Source organism: Phyllobates terribilis, unplaced genomic scaffold (genome assembly GCF_046119375.1).
Source record: "Phyllobates terribilis strain yellow unplaced genomic scaffold, ASM4611937v1 Scaffold_4__5_contigs__length_816908805, whole genome shotgun sequence".
NCBI classification, from domain to species: Eukaryota; Metazoa; Chordata; class Amphibia; order Anura; family Dendrobatidae; genus Phyllobates; species Phyllobates terribilis.
Genome location: NW_027362764.1, coordinates 624,310,041 through 624,333,579, shown reverse-complemented (window position 1 = coordinate 624,333,579; position 23,539 = coordinate 624,310,041). Strand labels below are relative to the sequence as shown.

At 41.6% G+C, this 23,539-nt stretch overlaps 1 protein-coding gene across 6 annotated transcripts in view; it reads right to left on the bottom strand.

Moving 5' to 3' along the window:
* Positions 1-8,576: 8,576 nt before the first annotated feature.
* The window catches only part of FAM110B (family with sequence similarity 110 member B), a 150,326-nt gene continuing 135,363 nt past the window's right edge, over positions 8,577-23,539 (bottom strand). For all 6 annotated transcript variants that reach the window (XM_073679325.1, XM_073679323.1, XM_073679326.1 and 3 more), the window contains one exon: positions 8,577-11,688. In XM_073679325.1, coding sequence (XP_073535426.1) covers positions 10,263-11,375 — 1,113 coding nt within the window. In that variant the 5' untranslated portion in view covers positions 11,376-11,688 and the 3' untranslated portion in view covers positions 8,577-10,262. The remainder of the gene's footprint in view (positions 11,689-23,539) is intronic.

Below are 23,539 nucleotides of genomic sequence, written 5' to 3'. Positions count from 1 at the left end.
GTGCATTATACATTATGGATGATTAAGGGCTGTGCATTATTCTATATGGAGGACTATGGGGGGCGCATTATACTTCTGCTATGGAGCCCCATGACTTCAATGTATGTTCCTGGTGAGTATAATGGTTTATTTTTTTTCTTTACATTAAAGAACAGTGACAGAACGGGGGACATATACCAGGATAAGGGACATATAACAGAATGAGCAATATATATACTAAGATGGGACCAGGATGAGGGACATACTGTATATACCAGAATGGAGGGTGCATATATACAGTGCCTACAAGTAGTATTCAACCCCCTGCAGATTTAGCTGGTTTGATAAGATGCAAATAAGTTAGAGCCTTCAAACTGCAAACGAGAGTAGGTTTTATGAACAGAAGCATAAATCTTACAAACCAAAAAGTTATGTTGCTCAGTTGAATTTTATTAAATTTTAAACATAAAAGTGTGGGTCAATTATTATACAACCCCTATGTCTAATATTTTGTGGAATAACCCTTGTTTGCAATTACAGCTAATAATCGTCTTTTATAAGACCTGATCAGGCCGGCACAGGTCTGTGGAGTTATCTTGGCCCACTCCTCCATGCAGATCTTCTCCAAGTTATCTAGGTTCTTTGGGTGTCTCATGTGGACTTCATTCTTGAGCTCCTTCCACAAGTTTTCAATTGGGTTAAGGTCAGGAGACTGACTAGGCCACTCCAACACCTTGACTCTTTCCCTATTGAACCAGGCCATCTTAAGATCCTTGATGGAGGAGCGGAGGTTCTTGGCCAAAATCTCCAGGTAGGCCGTGCTATCCATCTTCCCATGGATGCGGACCAGATGGCCAGGCCCCTTGGCAGAGAAACAGCCCCACAGCATGATGCTGTCACCACCATGCTTGACTGTAGGGATGGTATTCTTGGGGTCGTATGCAGTGCCATCCAGTCTCCAAACGTCACGTGTGTGGTTGGCACCAAAGATCTCGATCTTGGTCTCATCAGACCATAGAACCTTGAACCAGTCTGTCTCAGAGTCCTCCAAGTGATCATGAGCAAACTGTAGACGAGCCTTGACATGACGCTTTGAAAGTAAAGGTACCTTACGGGATCGTCTGGAACGGAGACCATTGCGGTGGAGTACGTTACTTATGGTATTGACTGAAACCAATGTTCCCACTGCCATGAGATCTTCCCGGAGCTCCTTCCTTGTTGTCCTTGGGTTAGCCTTCACTCTTCGGACAAGCCTGGCCTCGGCACGGGAGGACACTTTCAAAGGCTGTCCTGGCTGTGGAAGGCTAACAGTAGTTCCATAAGCCTTCCACTTACGGATGATGCTCCCAACAGTGGAGACAGGTAGGCCCAACTCCTTGGAAAGGGTTTTGTACCCCTTGCCAGCCTTGTGACCCTCCACGATCTGGTCTCTGATGGCCTTGGAATGCTCCTTTGTCTTTCCCATGTTGACCATGTCTGAGTGCTGTTCACAAGTTTGGGGAGGGTCTTAAATAGTCAGAAAAGGTTGGCAAAAGAGATCTTTAATCCACACATGTGAAGCTCATTATTCTTGGTGCCTGAACTACTTCTTAATACTTTAGGGGGACCAAACAGAATTCTTGTGGTTTGAGGGGTTGAATAATAAATGACACTCTGAATTAACTTTTTACGTTTAAAAAAAAAAAAAAAAAAAAAAAAAAAAAAAAAATTTGCTGCAGTGCATTTCCCACTTCCAGGCTGATCTACAGTACAAATGTCACAATGCCAAGTTAATTCCGCATGTGTCAACCAGCTAAATCTGCAGGGGGTTGAATACTACTTGTAGGCACTGTATATTTATTCAATCAAGATTAGTGTTGAGCGAATTTGTTTGGCATTTCAAATTCGGGTTCGTGCTCGGGTTCGCGGTGAAAAATCGGCTCCGCCCATGAACATCCCTGATTTGCCATGCAGATAACATCTGCGTGACAGCGTGGCAAATCAGGGATGTTCATGGGTGGAGCCGATTTTTCGCCGCGAACAAGCCGGAACCCCGAACACGAACCAGAATTTGAAATTCCGAACAAATTCGCTCAATACTAATCAGGATGGTGGGGCTCGGTCCAAATCTTGCACCGCGGCTTATCAGACTCTAGTGATGCCACTCCACACAGGTCTTAGATCTGTAATATGTTACCCTCAGACAACCCCTTTTAATTTTTTGCAAAACTGCAAACATTTTTGCATGAGAAAACAGAATGAAATTGACCAGGGGTTACCACAAGGCAATCTCATAATGTAAGGGGCTCTTACATGTTCAGACGAATGACACCTTCCTTCCAGTCATTATTATTGTGCTTCATAGACTGGCACAATTATGAATTTTTCCAGAATCCATTTTTTGACAATTTCTAATTTATTAACCATTATATTTTGGTCAATTGTGTTGCAGTATAGTGACCCCTGGACTGAGTTCATTAGTCGCCTAATGAGTTTAAAATCAGTTGTGATATCAGGGAGTGACAAACTAGACAATCGTGCAGGGCTCACATTTCCTAGGATGACCCCAAGGACATTAATTCCCGGAGCCATTTAGATCAGAATGATTCAGAGGTTTATTTTCCCAGGCGCAGAACAGCTTTTATTAAGACAATTTGATTCAAGTGGTGAAACCTGCACTGCTAATGCAGCAGGTGTACCACTAACTGACAAAACTTGGTCAGCCATGACTGTGGTGCTCGGAGCATCTCATCTGCATAGGAACAGAAATAAAGTTTTCTCCAAAACTGTCCCACAGATTCTTAAATATTTCTTAGAGCAATATCTCCTACAGGGACCTGTTTTTACTATACAAAACTGAGTGGGCCCCTAACCAGGTAACCATGTTTACAACTGCACCCCAATTGTGGGTATAGAGGAACCCCAGCAGATGACTATGCTGTTAAGAAAATAAATCACCATACAAAAATCAACACAGATATTACTGCCATATGATGACCATATGGTGGTAGATACCAGTCCTGCAGAATATACAAGTGATTACAGTACAGTTATATATAGTGACTTACAGCTGGCATTCTTTTTGATGAAGTTGTTAACTTTTCTCATCTTTTCCATCTTGCCCAGACCGACATGACAACTTCTCCACCCAGGACTCATCTGCAGAGTTTACAATAAAGAAACATTTAACGTCTCACATTTACTGCATCATCCCTATCTATTACCAACCTTCCTAACTCCTTATCCTGCGGTCATCCCAATGCTGAGCCGCTGCTGCCATATATATCCCTATTACTGCACCTGCTGCGTGGTACAAAAATAGGGCTCCTCTTAGTGCTCCACATAATAATACCCACCACTATGCCTATTAGAAAGTAAAATGCTTCCTTTGTGCTCTCTAGATGGTAAAACTGACCCCTACACTATATAAATGCCCTATTCATGTGCCCTAGAAAACAGTGCCCACTTTGCCACTAGAAAGTAATAATAACCAATGTGTCACTTTGATAGTCACCCACTTCACCTGAGTGCCCACTTAATATTTAATAATGTGTCCTGAAAACCTCCATGTACAGCTCCCCTATAGCAACCTGCGGCCTACAGAGTAGTAGTGCAGGGAGACAATGCCTCTGACCATATCTGCATCGGTGTGCGCACCATCCACCCTGGACAAAGCAGTTGTGAAACGGATGTTGAGTGGATGGTGGGTGAGCCATGGCACTTTATCCTATGTACTCTATTCCACTTTATCCTGCCCTTATAAGCATTCTTGGAATCTGTACTCCATCTGGGTGTTTTTGATTTTGTCCATCGAGATTTACTCCATTGATTCTTTCACCCTGTGTATTAGCATTATCTTACCCAACATTGGTTGCATTTAATGCAAGTATTTTTACTGATGACACTTCATCTTGATTCCATGCTGTTATTCTCCATATATGTGAGCTACACTCATGTTTGTATTGCTTTAACTCACCCACCATCTTTTTCATGAGTCTGCATATTTTGCCATTTTTTTTTACCTATTTTTAGATTTTAAAGGGATCTAATATATATCAAATATAAAATGTATATATTTTGCATTCAGCACTTCTTCCTGTCGGTATATTATATTTGTGCAGGGAATGAATTAACCCCTGGCCTTGAGTCACTGTTAGGGTTTCTTTCAGCTAACTTCAGTGAACTTGCAATCCCAATTTTCTTCATCAGAAGAATCTCCTGTTTAGGTGTTGACGTCCGTAGTTGACCTGGATGTCTCTGTGAGACTGTTGCAGTTTCATCTTTCTTAAATTTTTGTTTCACCTTGGCTGCAGTATTCTGACAGATATGTAAAGCTTTGCTGATCTTCTTGTAGCCTTCACCTTTGTGTAAAATTATTTTTTCCTTTCTTAGGTCTTGTGACATTTCTCTTCTATGTGGTGCCATTGCTGATAACAAAAAAAACCCCTTCCCACTTCATGCTAAGTAACGCCCTCTTATAGTCAACTGTCTGCTAGACACCTATTCAATGAATGAGACATACCTGTGACTGAATAGCTTTTCGCTAGTCCTCTGGTCCTCCTCTAGGTGCCTCCGGTTCTCTTCTAAGTGCAGTGCCTCCGGTTCTTCCAGGGCCTCTTCCATTTTCATAGTGGTCTTTTGTGCCTCTGGCACTGACTAGGTTTATTTAACTTTGCTTTTAAGACTTTCAGTGGGGTGTTATTTTTTTAACATGGTCTTGAATTAATTTGTTAGAAAATTACTTTTTTTGGGGCGTGTGCAAAATAACAAATCTTGTTTCCAATCAATGGCTTAAATTTGTGGGAATATTTTGCAGCATGGTATCAAAGAAAAATACACACACATACATACATACTCACATTAAAATGATAGATGCACTTTAAACTTTTTTTTCCCCACACAGTAGCCAGTATGTAGCGAGGCAAAAATCGGTAATATGGCCGCCTTCTATTGCTGACATGTGTGCCATCTCATACTCTGCAGTTTTCTTTCATCATCCTGCGACCATCGACATCCATTACAGAGAAGTGCGTCATTTAGAAGGACCAGATGATATAATTGAATATTAGAGATCAGCTATTAGCTGTTCCTTGGACTTGTTATTTACAAGAGGGGATTATCAGCAGAGTTAATTAGTTTTCACAGTTGGTATGTAGGTAATTGAATGTGTTACGATAAGTCATGCCTCTTACTGGCTACTTATTGTCTTAAGCAAATTTCCAGTAAATGCATTATATACTTTACTTTCCTTCAATCAGTATCTCAGAGCAACGATCTAAGACCAGCTGCCTTCTAGGTTAGGACTGGAACTTGATAAATTCAGAAATGAAACAGCGGAGAAAAAAAAAGTAGCAATATGTGAAGAGTTGCTGTGTGTTTTATGTACTATTAATACAAGCCAAATACTGCAAAATTTCAGCAGTTTCCCAGAATGTTAGTGTAAGAAATGGTAGGACATAAAGAAATAAGCATGCCTTACTCACCGAAGTCCCCCCGCTGTGCCAGTGATTCTTGGTCCACCGGACTCGCCTGCAGCTGTGCATTGGTCTTAAAGAACCAAAAAGCCAATTGACTAACACTGAAATCACAGCAAGGATTACATATACTGTAATGTATTTACCTAAAGAAAATACATGTTCCAAATGAATGTTCTAGGTATGTTGCGTTACAATTGGCATGGTATTTGTACTCAACCCTAAAGGCCTCCCATATACATTAGGTGAAAGTCAGTTGAATTGATCAATTTTAGAGGGCTCGGATGATGATCTAACATCTATAGGATCTACCGACTTTCCCCCAGACTGATGCTATAAGGGGAAGAGAAGGAATTTCAACAGCCAATCTTCTTGTTCTCCGTGAGATAAGCCGCTAGAGGAGCCGGCCAGTTGCTCTCTGATAGGGAACACACAAGTGCTCGTCCGACTGTTCCTGTATATGGAAGGGTCAAAAGAGAGCTGTCGGCCAAATGATGAAAGCCATCTAATATGTATGGGGCCTTTACTCTTCTTAGCATTATGGGATAACCAGTCTTGAGATCATGTTAAACCACCGTTAGTTACCATCTAGGACTAGCAAGTTATGTGTGCTGTTATATCTTGTAAGATGGCTTTAGTTTTTTTTATTTTAAAGATTTCTTCACAGAATATTTTGCCATTAAGATTATCTTTGTAAAAAGCAACCTACTTTGAAAGAGGCTTTATGAGAACTACTTCCAGATTAGTATATCTGAAGTAAGCAGAAACGTCAAACTTTCTGTACTGTTCAAAGATATGAGTAGAGGACAGCTTCCAGAGGGGGAAACATTGGGGAAATTTTCAAAGGGCTTAAGGGGTAAAAGATAGCACATTTCATTTTTGTGCTAAAATTTCCAATCTTTCCTAGTTTCATGCTTCTCTTATTGCTTTTCAGAAGTGTTTTCACAAGTGATGATTGACGTTTTGGTGGTTTAGTGGAAGGATGAGGAGTACCTAGATAGCCATAGTTAGAATAATTATGCCGAAAATTGAGTAAATTAGACTGTAAAAACTATGCCTGCTCATAACAGGTGTAAATTTCAAATACTGATGCATTCGTGCAAAAATATGCAAATCTTATGAGGCATGTCTCCTATAGCGGTTGTCTGGGCATAAAATATTGATGACCTATTTTCTTGAAAGGTCATCAGTATCAGATAGCCGGGAGTCCAATATCCGCCACCCTGTATGATCAGTTGTGCAGTTTAGATAATAGAATGGAGGATAGGCATTAGTGATGGCCACACTGCTACAGGACATGAGAAGTTCCATACTCCAAGGTTGATGCAAGTAGTTTTATTATGCGTTTCTGGCTCAAACAGAGCCCTTTTTTTTCTCAAATACAATGTACAGTTTCTAGTTTGTATTTGAAAAGGGGCTCGGGTATTGCCAGAAACAAATAAAACTACTTGCATCAACCTTGGAGTGTGGAACCTCATCTTCTGTAGCAGCGCAGTCATCTTTAATGCCTATCCTCCATTCCATTATCTATTGTTGTGCAGAAGAAGGGAATCTTCTAGCTACCAGCAGACTGCAGCGGCTGACTCAAACACAGGCTTTTATTGAATTTGGGACAATCACAACTCCATCATGTGAGCAATATCTCAAGCTACACCCCCTATTTACCATACTAGATCACCCTATGGGCACTTCTCGTTTTATCATTTTCCAGTTGTGTTTTAGCTCAGCCACCAGAGCTAAGAACAGCGGATCACGGGGGTGCCAGAACCCCACAGATCTGATACGGATACTCATGACTTATCCCTAGGATAGGTTATTTTATGACCAAACAATCGCTTTCATACTTCTGCAGAAACAATACATTGTCAGGTTGTCTAGACTAGGTACAATTGTATGCACTTCTTAGATGACAGCAAAACTAGTTAAGTACTAGTACTAAAGCTGGCAATACACATTAGATGGCTGTCACCCGATAGACATCTCAGCCAACTCTCCCGTATATAGGAGCACTCACTTCTGCATGTTAGCCAGCAAATTATCTCGGGGGAGGACATTGCAATTGACAGTCCAAATAGGAGATGTGCAATAGACAGCTCTCCCGGCCATCATTTGGCAAGTGCCTCCATACCCAGACCATCGGCTGAACCTGTTGATTTCGGTGGGTTTGGATAAACATTAGTATAATGTGCATGGGGGCCTTTAGACTAAATAAATCCAGGTTTGCGAAAACATGAGCTATATCCTTCACTGACCGCAAATGTCATGAAAATTGTAGAGACTTGAAACAAAGTATATTAAAAAGTTTTAGAACTTTACACTTACATCAATTATGCTTTATTGCTTTTTTACATACGTGCTAGTCTGGCTGCTTAACATGTGAAATGATGTTGTCATACCCATTTTTTGCTCCTGGAGCAGACAGGGACAGAAGAGGACCCATGTGCAAGAACAATACATGGGCCCTTTGCAGTCTAATAACTCATCATAATTCACAATTCAATCTGTTTAGAAGTCGTAATGGGCCCCCTTGCAGCTGTACAGGTCACAACAATGGTATGTCTTCTCCCATTTTGCACATACATGTCTTTACTTCTATATATTTTCTTTAGAAAATAAGTATGGTGTGGTCCTCAGTATCTCAAGTAGGGGCACAAAGCGCATCTCTTGTATCTTGGGTTCCTTCACTTCATGGATGAATAAACCAGGCTTTGCTTGCGAAAGACGACATACATACAATACATACACACATACACGTGCTTCTCACTAATTTAGAATATCAAAAAGTTAATTAATTTCAATACAAAAGTGAAACTCATATAGAATCATTACAGAGTGATCTATTTTGTTTTTTAATTATTCTAATTTACTGAGACAATGAATTTTGTGTTTTCATTGGCTGTAAGTCATAATCATTAACAGAAATAAACACTTGAAATAGATCAAGTTTGTAATGACTCTATAGAATATATGAGCTTCACTTTTTGTATTGAAGAACTGAAATAAATTAACTTTTTAGTTTAGTGAGAAGCACATATACATATATATGTATTTATTTTATGTTTGCACTCTATTACCCATTGTATAATTACTCAAAAACACCACACCAAACTATGCTTCACAAGAGCTATTTATTAGTATAACACTTTTTTCCAAAGTTTCAATAGCAAATGAAGTATGTACAAATCCTTACAGCATTTACACCATAAAAAAGTTTTTTCTTTGTGTTTTTTTTAAATTTTTTTTTATTTTGCATCGGCCTGCTAAAGTTAACAAAATACTGTGAGGACCACTGTAACAAAGTAGCTGGCCTTGCAGTTCCTGTTCAAGTACACTTGTCGCCAGAGACATACAGCAAAGACAGCCGCTCTGTGCATCGGTTAGGCCATTACTCGTAAACGGATAGGTTGCATCTTCATAAATATTTGCTTAACCTACAAAATGGCTGTCTTCACTGGATGCGGGCAAAAAGGTGCATATCTAAATGCTACTCAGAAAAATGCCAGCTGATAATCCACTGGGAAGACACATTTTCAGGAGAACCTTAAAACGACAAAAAAAAAAAAAAAAAGCAAAAAACCTAGAAGAAGGCCGACGTGCAGAAGTACTGCCATGAGACGATGAAAGCAGTTTTAAATTGTTAAAACTACAATACTTTCAAGTGAGACAAACATTCATAGACTGAGATGCAAGACAACACGTACAATTCATTCAGCTCGAGTCCAGCTAGTGAGGCTAATCCAGAATCGGAGATTTATTTTATACTGATATGGCTGTAGATTTCCATCTTGCTTAACGTGACTGGAAAAAAGAAATGGTAGCATGGATCTGCAATGATTGGTTTTGTTGAAGGCAGCTTATAGGAGTTGTAGGTTTTATCACATTATTCTGGTCAAAAGTTTAAGACTTGAAAAAAAAGTCATAAAAAGGCATCTGCTCCTTTGTAGGGTAGCATTCTTGCCTATATCAGACATGAACAAAATTTTGTAATGCAGATGCCCCTGTTCTACGCACTCTAATTAGCGAGTAACCATGAAAAAAAAAAAAATCATACCATGACTGCAGTGCAAATCCTGACACTTACCTGTACGATATTAAAAAGATGTAAAACTAATACTACAAAGGAAAAAAAATCTAATAAAAAAAAGAACATAAAATGTATCAAGAACAAAATCAGTATTATTACCATCATCATTTTTTTTTTTTTTTTTTAAATAGAAAGATTTAATGTGTAAGCAAGCATTTGATAGCATTCTTTTTTATGAAAAAGGTCATTAATAAAGTATATATAAATGTTTATAAAAAAAAAACACAATAAGACCTATGCATGTTTAGGTCTACCTTTATGGTCATGTAAAACAATCTATCGCTCACCTGCATACATTAGAGACAGGCTTCATTGAGCTGGACTAAAGACTGCCTTGACAATACCCCAGGTACTAATGACTTGACCAAGACACATGGCACTTTGGGCCTCTTTGCATCAGCAACTATTGCTAGCTCCTAGTAAACTGACAGACTTTGTATACATCTAGCCTTCCAAAAGTGTGACTCCGCTATGAGCAGGGGATAGATATTAAAAACAAAGTCGAAACTTTGATGATCTTAAACTTTTGGCAGATGGTGAGCAGAGTCATCTAGGCTTTGTAGGATTTGTTCAAGTGAAAGCCAGGTCAGTTTACATGTTGACAGGCATGCAACTTTGAAACATTGCACAACAAGCAACACAGAGCAGTTTGAAAAGTTTACAAGACTTCAAGTAGACCTTACAACCTTTCACAACTGAATATTCACAGACAAAACGTAGTCTCTTAAGTAACCGCTGTCTCATTCTCACACGTGGGACACCTTCTGTGACTCTCTAGCTTGTTTTATGCTATACAACCATTTGATGATCCTGGCATTTCGCTCTATGGCAGAAATACCGTACGGCACACGGTCATTGGCACTATCGTCGTTTCTAAGGTCACTGTTGCTATCCTGAGACTGTTCACAGTCTGAGCTGATCATGCTTGCGCTGCGAAAGTTCAGAGAAATTATATCAGAATTAGCCCTTGCAAAATTTTCTATCCCGAGGTTTTCAAGCTCTTCAGGATCCAGTCCACAGTAATTAAAAAATCTCTCGACGTCAGCATCAACACGAAAGTATCTGTCACTTAAGTCAGACTTCGATCGTTGGAGTGATGGCCTTCTGGTTACACCACAGGTGGGTTCCAAGGTATTATTGTCTGGGGACTTAAGTGTAGTTAAGGTGGCAATTTTGGGCTTTGGTGGGAGAGGTGGAGCTGAACTGCTGCAAGGGATCGCCTTTATCTGTTTCAAATTTGTGACTTTTCTAATGTCTGAGGAACTATGAGAAACATGTAAAAAAGTTTCACCTGATTTTTCTAGAAGCCTCCGACTGATGTTGGAGTTGGTTTCTTGGGGGCTCCCATGACTTTGCGTAGGGTAGACCTTTAAGGATTCTGCAAAAGAATGCCGGTTTTGGTCAGCTGAGTCCGATCTACCTGTAGGCCAGTTCCGAGAACTTTGCTTGTGCACAGAACCTGTACTGGAGCCTTCAGAGCTATTGATAATGTTTTTAAGGATTTCTAGCTTTAAGTTCTCTCTTTGTACACAGCTCTCAGACTTTGCATTGTTGTGAAACATTTTCAGGGTTGGGCTAGCCAAAGGTCTTTTTGCCCCAGGGCACACAGGAGGCTTTGCAAGTACTGGTGGCTTCACAGGCTCTTGTTTGGCATTGATAACCTCTTGGCTCTTGACATATTTTGCCTTATCGGCTTCTAGTCTCTCTACAGCGCTGAGTCTTTTGGGATTAGGCTCTGACTGCCTGCGGAAATAGTCCGGTCCTTTGTTCAATATGCGGAGAGGAACAGCTGATGCGAAAGCCACCGCTGGGCTACCAGGTTTCCCCATGCTACCTGTCTGTAGTGTTTCTGTAGGCATGTTTGGCAATTGTTCCCCCGCAGCCGTTTTGGATTCTCTTCTTGTGTTTCCTATATCCACTGTGCAGAAACATGTACATCAAGCACAATGAATAACAGCTGAATCTTGAAATCTGAGTGTTAGCAGCAGCCCTTCATCATCTCACAGCTCATTAAATGACATTTTTTTTTTTAATTTATCGTCTGAAAGCCAGCCCTTCTACAAAAAGGCCACCCGACAGAAGTCTGGATTAATCTGCTCAGCTGAATCCTTTATTCACACAGAAGGATGTGGGTGTCTTGCTTCTTCTTTGTGTTCTACTACGGGCAGAGATCTGAAAGACAAAACAACCAATGACATATCAGTGCCAGCATGTGACATCACGGCTGTAGCAACAGAAAAAATATCGGAGCGTTTTAGATCGCAGTAAGGGAAAAAAAAAGCAAAAAGCATTAGGTGACTTCTAACCTCCTCAATCCCAGTAGGGCTGGTAATTGTTTTCAGGAAACCATACAACAGATGGTTAATAGAAACCATATACAACAGCTATTACCATTTGGTATGCCTTCAGTTTTGGAAAGCCGTTGAACAGCATAAAATGTATTAATAATTTAAAGATAATTATGGATTAATTTTAACTTAAAAACAAAAAAATAGTTTAAATGGGCAAACATATTTTTGATACTTTTCTGGACAAATTAGGTACAGTATGGTCTATAATAAAATTCTGCAATTTATAGCAATAAAAAAAGAAAATAAAGCGTAAATAAAAACTAATTTATAGCGGTATTTCCAAAATGAAACCCTCAAAACAACCTAACCCTCTAACAGTCTAGTTCATGTTCATATTTTCACTAAAGAGGTGATCGTGCCCGAAGGTCGCTCTCCTTTAAAATAAAAGGGGATTTTCAGACATCGGCCCATGTAAAAACAAACTCATATCTAACAAACAATAAAATGCTCATTCGACGGTTAATTGGATCATTTATGCCAGAGTGAAAATAAGGTGGCAGCACATCACCGGTGTGAACATGGGATATGCTGCCGACAGTCTACACCGCTCTTATTGGCAGAAATCTCCTATTCTAGAAGTTCTCCCCATTGTTTTACCTAAAAACAGACACATGGTTCCCCGCAGTTCCTGAGATTGTTGTTCTTGAGACATTGCAGGTTCTAATAGGTTTCTCAGAAAGGTTCACTTTAAAAAGTCTATGATTAAGTCTAATTTTCAAACAATAATGAGATGAGCTGCAGAGATAATTACAAATCAGCTCTAACAGATCCATAACATTCACTTTTGGAATAGAATATAGCTGTCACATAGTAATTGGCATCTAAAAGTACCCATATGTTGTAACAGGAGTCATGCAATCAAGTGGTTTCATAGCTGACAGACCCTCTGTAATACTGAGAGCAGTGTTATTTCCAAAGCTGTGCCCCAGGGGTAGGTTTTCATTTAAATACCACAGAGGCTGACTGTAGTATCAGTGTGAACAAGCCAAATATCCCTGGCCCCATCACACCGGAGGACACAGATGGAAGTCTCAGCCACAGCAGGAGAGGGAAAGGTCAGCCCAGCGGAGCAGAAAACATTAGCAGCCCATGCCTGAAGGAGGCTATAAAGAATTATTTAAATGGCCTGAAACACTATAGATATTAGGAGTCTCATTAAAGTCCAGGGGGGCGATTGAGTCATTCTTCGCCACTAAGCCACTGCCAGAAGATGTATTAGACAGGAAAGTAATCAATGGACATATCCATGAAGTTTAAGAATATTACTTACATTGTCTACTTAGTTATGTTATAATATTATGTTTTTTAGGACCATAAACAGAAGAGGACTCCTGTGTAAGAACAGTATATGGGACATTTGTAGCCCAATAGCTCATCATAATGCACAATTCCACCTAATTTGGATGTGGTAGTCACCCCCTTACCTCTTGGGCCCCTGTTTGGCTTCACAAATTGTACCAATATTCTGACAATCCATGCTTAGGACTTTAGTGGTTTTCTTTAGTGCCATATTCAATGGACGTATGGGAAGAACCCCAGGAGTAAAATAAATCGGGTTCTAAGCTACAGTAGCCAATCAGATCACAAGTCATTTTCTATAAAATTTTTACACAATTATGGAATGTATTCCTGTTCTACATTGCAAAATATTTTAAAAAAGAATGGGTAATTATTGTCTGACTGACTTCGCACTATTATCGGTTGTTACTTATATAATGCAAACATCTGTAATGACCCAAGCCGGCTTCTGTCCCCATGTAAAAGGTAAAAAGTCTAATTACCCCATGTAGAGCAAATTTCATAGAAATTCATTAATATAACATCAGGTATCAGCCAATATAACCATCATTCTGCTGCACTCCAGAATGCACAGAGAACTAGGGAAAAGGATTAACAAAAACATTGGGCTTTGATGGTTTGTTCCCACAGGAGACAGATCACTTCCAAAAGCACATGGTAGAAGCTGTATAGAAGTAAACGAGAATGCCTGAACAGAGCCTAGAAGTATATGTCGGAGTCCAGACTAAAAGTGGCTAATAGTGTTGAGCGAGCACTGAAATGCTCGGGTGCTCGAAGCTCGGGCCGAGCTCACCGTGATACTCGGGTGCTCGACCCGAGTAACGAGCCCAATGTTAGTCTATGGGAGACCAGAGCATTTTTGCGGCGGCACCCCTGGCAGTCTGTAGAAAGCCTAAAAAGTGCCCAAAACGATAGTGACAGTGCTCAAAAGACATGGGGGCAGCATGGGGATCGCCCCAGGAAGCATTTCTGACCCCCAGGTCACTGCTGTCAACAACGTGGTCAGAGGTATTAAGCCACTTTTACGGGCTCACAATAAAACGTTCAAAAACGAAACTGAAACGGTTTTCCTGTGAAATATGTTAAGGAATTTCCTTTCCAGGGTAAAGACTTGTGTATAAGGTAAAATAAATAACCAAAAACAAAAATACTCCTCCACACCTTGGGCTATGTTCACAAGTAGCATTTTTTATGCGTTTTTGCACTTTTGTATTGCTTTCAACTGTGACAAATGCATTCACCAGGAAATGTCATTTTAACATTTTACAACCTTATCTGGTCATGTGCTGTGTGACACATGCATAAAGTGCTGAAAAGACATGGGAACAGCATGGGAAGACCCCTGGAAGCATCTTTGACACCCAGGTCACTGCCTAAAAGTGTGCCCATCAGAAGTGATCCTTGCCGCATCAGAAGATGCAGACTTGCAACTATCCCCGTGCAAGTCCTTTTCTATCTGGGATGGATATTAGTCCTCAGAAGGACTGTTTGTTTGATTTTGCAGGCTTTAGAGACCCTACACTACCTATTTCGCAGTATAAATCTCTCCCTAGCTCAGCAGCACTCTCCCTACACTGTCTGATCCGGAGCGACTGTGTCCAAGATGACGGCGCCCGGTTTTAAATACTCGAGGTGACACTGTGCGGCCAACCAATCACTGTAATGCCCACAACCAACATGGCTGCGGCATTACAGTAACTGGCTGGCAATCCCTGCATGTTCATTGGCTCTGTAAAGAGCGCCAAACATGCAGGGCGGAGACCCGAGTTCCCGCCTGAGTAAACCGGAAATGCTCGGTGCTCGCCGAACATCCCGAGTAGTGAGATGCTCGGGCGAGTACAGAGCAGTGTTGAGCATGCTCGCTCAACACTAGTGGCTAACAATTGTCTTGTGTGTAACGAAAGAAAACAGAATACCTTTCTACCGTTTAGGTTTTGACATAGTACTCAGTATACTGGAGCAGTTAGACCTTAACATCACCCTGGGGGGGGGGGGGCGATTGTACCGTGTCTATTCAAATTTAGGCCCCCATACATGTTAGACTAATGTCGGCTGAATCAGCTGATATTGACAGGTTCGGCCGAAGGTCTAATGTACGGCGGGTGAAATAAGTATTGAACACATCACCAATTTTCTAAGTAAAAATACTTCTGAAGGCGCTATTGACATGAAATTATCACCAGATGTTGGTAACAACTCATCTAATCCATACAGGCAAAGAAATCAAACCATAGGAGTCCATAAATTAAGTTGTGTAATAATGAGAAATTACATATGGAAAAAGTATTGAACAAATGAAGAAAGAGGCGCAAAATAACAGATTTCAGCTGATGTCATGACTTCCTATCAGTAATTAGAAAGCAATCCTGCCACTTAGTGAAAAAAAAAATATCAGCTGGTTCAACTTATGTTCTATAAAAAAGATGTCCCATTACCAAGATGCCACACAAGAAACCGCTCATAATGGGCAAAACCAGTGAGCTGTCATAAGACCTTCACAACCTTATTGTTGCAAAACATACTAATGGCATTGGTTACAGAAGAATTTCTAAATTACTGAAGGTTCCAGTGAGCACTGTTGGGGCTATAATCTAGAAGTGGAAAGAAAATTATTTCACCATAAACCGGCCACAACCAGGTGCTCCCCGCAAGATTTCAGACACAGGAGTGAAAATGAGCCCACGGAACATTCAAGATTTGAAGAGTGTTTTTGCGAAAGAATGGGTGGAAAAAATCACACCTGAGCAATGCATGCAATTAGTTTCTCCATACATGAGGCGACTTGAAGCGGTCATCACCAACAAAGGCTTTTGTACAAAGTATTAAATAAATTTCACCAAGTGTGTTCAATACTTTTTCCCTGTGTCATTTGTCATTATTACAGATAACAATTTATGGACATCTGTGCTTTGGTATAAATGATTGGCCCTGCCGTTAAGCACCGAGCGGCGGGACTACGTTTCAACAGTCATTCTGTGCTAACAGTCCCTTTTAGGGGTGAGGGACCCACTTTATAAACTTAACCCTATATTTTACCCTGCCTTTACTTGGATTCTACACCACATTTTTCTGAAAATCTGTATCTAATATTTAAAACCTTCTGCCAAGTACTATCTTGTGTAAGAAGACATAAGGTGCCATTTGGGCATTATGCTAAAAATATATTATGAAATTGAAGGTCGTTGCCATCACAAACCTCTTCAATTTTGTCAAAATAAATTGCGTAAATGGCAAAAGGGGAATCGAGTCACTAGAAGTCCAAACATTAGAAAGACAATGCAAACTATTTAATGACTGCAAAATCCTGGTTTATCACGAAGGATACACTGCAATTACATGATATTACACAATACCGATGAATATATTGACGGATTTAACAATGGAGACTACAGCAGTGGTAGCATGGCGGGGGCTTGCTCTGGATTTGTGGGGGCACTATGAATCATGCAGCTTTTGTCATTTGCTTAGGCATTCTGACAGCGCAGCACTGATGCAGAAGAACACTATGCTGATTAATGTGTGGGAGATGGACCATCTTGCTCATATAAATAAAACTGTCAGCTCAACAACCAGAGATGTCAAATGTAAAAAGTTTCATAGAAAAAAAAAAGTTAAAAGGAAATGTTTTTCTATGGATACATTTTCACTAATAGATTGATCTATGGACATGTTCTATTGCATTTGCTGTGATGTGTACGGCCACGTATCTATTCAGCAGCGAGAATCAAAAATAGAAGGAAATCTAGAGAGGCTGCAGAAACATTAGATCTAGTTCGCAACTCAGGGAGGAAAATTATACACCGGAGCTTCCAAAAGTATAGAGGAGTAGCATAGAGGTGGTAAAACGAGAGGAAAGGGGCAGGAGAGGATATGAGGGTTTTTTCTGTATGTATATGACTCGCCCCCTGGGCCGAGGGGCACCCGGAACCGGGCTTCTGGGGGTTGTAGTATCCGTGGCGGTGACCCGGTCCCGTGGCTCAGGGTGGTCAGGCCGATGGCGGTATTTTTGTGGGGGTTTTAGGTTAATTGTCCGACTACGCCACCCGTGGATTACGGTCAGCGCGGACCGCCGCTGCAAGGCAGACCGCTGGGGCTGATGGTGTGTGCAGCTGAGGTAGTATGACTCCCCACGGGAAGAGTGGAGCCCCAGGGCAGTGTAGTAAATGATGGGAGTGATGGTGCGAGCGTCCCAGCACTAGTAGTGCTGGCGCGGTGATGAAGCACAGACGTGGGATTGCAGTTCAAAGGCTTTACTCACAGTTCTTTATATTCCGAATCACTTCGGTACCGGTAGTGACTGCCCAAGCTGTGCTGCGTCCACCAGGCAAGGGGCTCGGTCAACCCCCAGGCAATTCCAGAGCGTGGCACAGGACTCCCTTCGATTCCTTTCTCTGGCCGTGTCCCACCAGTGACACTACTTTTGTCCAGCTGCCTCGGGCCTTCTCTTGGGATGTTGGATGTCCACTTCCCTGACCCTATGTGGTATGCCTTTCTAGTAGGTGTAGTGAGGGGTCGCACCAAGATGTGATCACGACCGCCGGTCCTTGGCTGAGGATTAGTCGCCTCCACCAACTTGGGATCCGGTACCCTGTCCTGCCAACCCGTCACCCGCAATCTCCTGGGCCTTTGGGGTTCCTTCTGCCCTGTCTCTGGGCCTCTCTTAATGTTCCGTTCCTTTCTTCCTCTCCTTTCTGTTCCTCTCTGCTGGTCCTGTCCTCTCTGCTGTTTCTGGCCTCCACTCCAGGCCTGCCTCGTGGAGCTGGGCCCAGACTGAGCAACAGCTCCCTGTCAGCCCTCTCTGGCTGAGCTCCTCTCCTCTTCTCCTCCTGACTGAACTAACCACTAACCTAAGATGGTGCCCACCTTATATACCTCCCTCTCTGTGTATGAGCCCAGGTGACTTGCAACCAATGGGCTCCTACCTATGCCCAGAAACCCAACCTCTATCTGCTCCTACATCACTGGGTTTTCCTCCCCCCTCCCCACTCCAGCCAGAGACAGATGCTGTCGTGCCTTCACTTCTGTCTAGTGGGAGCACCGTTGAGCTGTCCCTTGGAAATGGGGTGTGTGTGATGCATGCAGCTAACTGAGTCCCGGTCCACACACCATCCTTACCCGGGAGTGGAATATCACACCCCTGGTCTGCGGTGCAATACCCCTGCAGCGGCCGAACCCTCGCGGCGCTACATATATGTAAGGGTGTGACAGGGGCTGTCATATGCCTCTCCCTCTTTAAACAGCATTTGTACTAAAATGTAATGTATTGTGATCAATGTATCAATGTATAATGTTATTCATGAACAGTGTAGAGGGAAAGAATATAGTTTAGTGTTTAGTTAGTGACAGATAGGAACATTAGGGCAGATAGGCAGTGATGGGCCTAATAGTGTAGTAGTGTAGAAGACGAAGCATAGCATAGGACTTAGAGATTAAGTTAGAAAGGGGGAAGATTTAGTTGGGGGCACCTTAGATATAGAAAGTTTAGTGACTGCAGTAGGGTAGTAACGGGGAAGTTCTGCCCAGCAACTGAAGGAGAGTTAGTGATTGGTCTAGTCAAAAGGGGGGAAGAGTTCGGGCCAGAGAAGAGCAACGTTTTTTTCGTTTCTCAGTCAGAGATGTAGTTGTTGGTTGTAATGTTAAGGTATGTACAGGAGGGATAACAGAGGAGTGGAAAAGTTCAGGGCTGAAGGTCAAAAGTGATATAGAAAGAGGCAGAAAAAGAGAGAAGCAGCACTATAAAAAAAAGAAGCGGTGAACCGCAAGGAAACTTCCCTAAACGTCCGGGGTCTACGGTCCGAAGAAGGCGTGGAGGAGCCAGCCTTACTTCCCAAGAAGGTGAAACGGACAGGGACGTCCCTATAGGAAGCAGAATCGGGTTCTGCTAAGCTGTGGTACCAGGTGAATCATACCTGGGGAACAAAGTTGAGAGAAAGGGGTATTGAAGAAGGCTGAAACTGTATCTGTTGTACCCCAATGTGCTGTATCTGAGACCAAAAACTGATCTGAATGTCTACAGTAAAAATGGTTTTGTTCAAAACGAAACAAGAGACTCTGCTTGATTGTTTGCCTGCACTGCAGCTGAGGTGGGACTCTCAAGGAAAACTGCGTGTTATCCAATGCACACAAGTCACACGAAAAACAGGACTTTATCTTTTATTTGTGGGCAGCCAGGATATACGAGCCTGTGTTTTGTGGAGAAAGCTGCTTAAAAGGGGATATAACAGGCCGGTAGTTGCTAACAAAGGCAACTACCTGTCTGTTGTACCCGTTGCCAGTCATTGAGCTTCTCCCTGTCAACAGAGCAGCAGTTTCTCTTATTGTTGATAGGGCGGACTACTGGCGTCATGCTGATTGACATCCAGCTTCCCCCAACTAAGCAGCAGAGAGCCAGCTGTCAATCAGCATGACACCAGTAGTCCCGCCCTGTCAAGTCAACAGGAAAAGAAACCGCCGCTCTGTTGACTTGACGTCAGCGGAAGTCTGTGACTGCTCTGTGCCAGCAGAGAACTGCGCCAGGCACAACAGACAGGTAGCTAGCAACTAACTGCCTGTTAGTGCTTAGGCACATTTTTTTTTTTTTTTTTTTAAGAACCACCACAAACCACCTTTTATTTTAAACTACAAATCTGTGTTGCCAATCATATGACTCCAAGTTCTACGGACATCATGTAACCTACGGAAAAAGTCTCAGAATACAAACCACTGCAGGGTAGCCTCACTGAATAGGTCCAAGACTGGCCTTGTCTTGAAGAATATTTTTTTTAGGCCCGTAATTTAAAAAAATATTGGGTAGAACATATCATATTAACTTCAACATAAACCTAAAAATTCAGATGTGACTGCAAGACTGCAGTTAACCCAATTGACCTATTAACTAATGATACGGGTCACATAAGAAGAGTAAGGGCTCGCTCACATGAGCTTATACATCGGACTAGTGCTATCCGATAGCACTCGAATTAATGTTATTCTATGGGGCAGTGAGGGTCTGCGTTTTTTTTTTTCATGCCGATTTGGCATGAGAGAAAAGTTGCAGCATGCTGCGGGAGGCTCCCCAAATCGGATCGCAAGCACCCATTCAAGTCTATGGGTGCGTTGAAAACATCGGACTGCAACCGGATGACTTACACAATGGAGAAGATGGAGAAATCTAATTCTCCATCTTCTCACCTGTGCTACGATTTTCTCCTCCAAGAGAATCGGATCTGAGTGTCATTTACACAATCGATCTAATTCTTTCTCATCTATGCTCACGTGACCACGGCCTTAGGAGGAATTTGGTGGAATCTGTCCACTGCAAAGCTGATACAGTCATCACTGGTCACAAGTATTATTCTGTTCGTGGGTAACAGAAGCACTGAAGGTCGAGACCTAAATTAGATTTTGCTTTAACCCGACCACACCACAAATAAAGGAGATGGATTTCTTTAAAATGAAAAAAAAAAATCCTTTTTGGTGAATACACAAATCTCAGTGTAATAAGTGACCCTGTACATTTGATTGTTGGTGCCGCCTCACATTAGAGATTTCGATTATTTGCTAATTTTATTACAAATCCTTAAATTAAATAACTCATATTGTTAGTGCACAGCTTATAAAAGGAAATAAAAAGCAATTTAAAAATAGAGCTCTAAGTGCATTACAGATTTCTCAATACAATCATGCTGCAAAGTGATTGTTTCACAGAGCAGTAGTTAGAATATAATTGGAGTTCATGAGGTACACAACAGAAGTGAGGAAAGGCATTAACAAAAAACATTCTACCAATCTAATTTCATTTCCACTACAACATATATTTCCCCACAGCAATCTGTTTGCTTTCGCAAAGTGGAGCTCCACCTTAGGATCCTTTTCATCTCATCTGAATTTCATAATGATATAAAACAAATCATGAAACCCCCAAAACACCAAAAATAATGGCAGTTCTAGTGATCTGGAAAAAGAAAAGTTAATAATAATCTTTATTTTTATACAGCACCAACATATACCACAGCGCTTTATATACATTATCATGGCTGTCCCCATTGGGGCTCACAATCTAAATTCCCTATCAGTATGTCTTTGGAGTGTGGGAGGCAACAGGAAAACCCGGGGGAAACCCACACAAACACACGGAGAACATACAAACTCCTTGCAGATGTTTCCTTGGTGGGATTTGAACCCAGGACCTCAGTGCTGCAAGGCTACAGTGCTAACCACTGAGCCACCGTGCTGCCCCTAAAAGTTCAAAATTTCCCACATTTGCACCGTAGACATATTATACACAAAATCTCTCAGCAGACAATAAATCAACTGGAACTGGCAGCTACAATTTGTGAGGCATTGCCTGTGTATGTGTATGAGGAAACATTGATAGTGAAGGGAAAAGCACACAATAGGGTAAAACCCTAATATAGGAGACAGTAAAAACAATAGGTGTGCTCACCTTGGGTGGTTATGTGAAGACACAACCTCTATAAAAGGTTTAGATAGCCAGCTGCTGCTGCCCCGTGGATGGGGGAGAATCCGCCAGACGGAATGTACCAAAACAGTATAAAAACACAAGTAAATATTGGAAGTGCTGCTGGAAAGAAGTGTCTTGAAGAAGTATTCTTAGAAGGTTCTTTAATATCCACTACGTTTCAATGCCGTACTGGCATCTTTATCAAGTGTAAAAAACACGCACAGTACATACATACATACCTACAGTACATACATACCTATAGTACATACATACAAACAGGAAATGCCTCTCAAAATGTAGCTGCCAGTGCAGATTGTCCCAGTTCCTGTTCTTGACATTCCCACTGAACAGCTTATTTTTTAAGGGGAAGCCACTGCCAGCTAGGCTGCTGCCAGGGAATGTAGTATGGCAGCCGCTAAAATGTACAGCGGTCTTCATCCTTAATACAAGTGGTGTCTACTAGAGTGTCTCTCAGTTCTGTATCATTCAGGGGGCCCCCCTCTATGATGCTAATATGCATACTCTAGGGCCATACTATAATACTCCAATTAAAGGGGTTTCCCACTACTTTTTGAAAATTTGCCAGAGTGAAGGAATCTTTATAAAATTAAGAAATAATTGTGACATATCACAGAAAATCCACGTCTCTGGTGGTCTTCACGGGGCCTGGAATTGATGACGTCCCGTTCGTTCAGTCACCTGACTGTAGAGGCCATTGCTTGACTGATGGGTGGACATTATTCCATCAGGAGTGGCGACGTTGGTCTATCACTCATCTGACTGTAGCCAATCAATGGTGAGAAGATTGAGTGGGCAGGATATTATTTATGGTTCCCCCCACCCAAGACCACAAGAGCAATGGTGCAACTTGTCACAGATGTTTTATTATTATTTAAGGACCACCCCAATACAGTATTAAACTTAGGCATTTATAAGTTTTCAACAAAGCAGATTATTATTTCACCCCCCACATTATGCTACAGTATTGACATATAGTAACCAAAGACACATCCCCAACCATTCAATGTAAACTACTACAGAGAATCAGTTGTTGCATGGGTGTTCCGATAATAGTGGTATTTGCTTATTACAGAGCATGGCAAAATTACATGGCCTTGAATAGGTTATACAGTTGGGTCATTCCACAGATGAGACCAAGCAATAAACCTGCAAAGGTTGAACTAATCCTAGATTTCCTTACTCATCAGTTCCATTCTGCACAGACATTAAGACGAGCTAAGGAAAGTAAAGCGCCTTAATTTGCTGGATAAAGAACCAGTTATTTCAAACAGTGGCCCCTTTCATTGCAATCTGTGTGTGCTCGTATATTACTATTCTGTAGTGTAGGAGATTTGGGCGTTTCCATTGAAAATGTCTTGACTTGAAACCACAAAACACGTCATGGATTTTTACGTAGTCCAAGTTTACAGTGTCAGGTCAGTTTGACAGTGGGTTGTAAAATGTAATCATGGCATCACCCAGTCCGCGGCTTCATACAGGTCATTGTTTCCCATTCATACAGCACAGGGGAGAATGGCAGCATTCATGAATAATATTAGTTACGGTGGGAGAATGAATGGAGCCATTTCTGTGGTATTTATTTCTTTTTAATCCTAAAGGGCATTAAATGTGGAACTTTATCACATACAAATGGGGCCTAAAATAATAGTGAGATTTCGATGCTCAAATGCAAGAATTTCAAAATAATTGGACCATCTGTTGCTAGACTAAAAAGTTACATATTCTTGCTCTCAGTGACTCACCGGCGCCTGTGCATATCACAGACTAGTGTATTTCGTGATCTTCTGCGCAGGCGCTGGCAGCGACGCGTTGACACACTGCAGTCTATAGGGTAAAACAGGTCCTGGTCTCCGGGAAGATGGCGGGCGGGTCAGTCTGGTTCTGATTACAGTCTGTGGCGGAGCACACA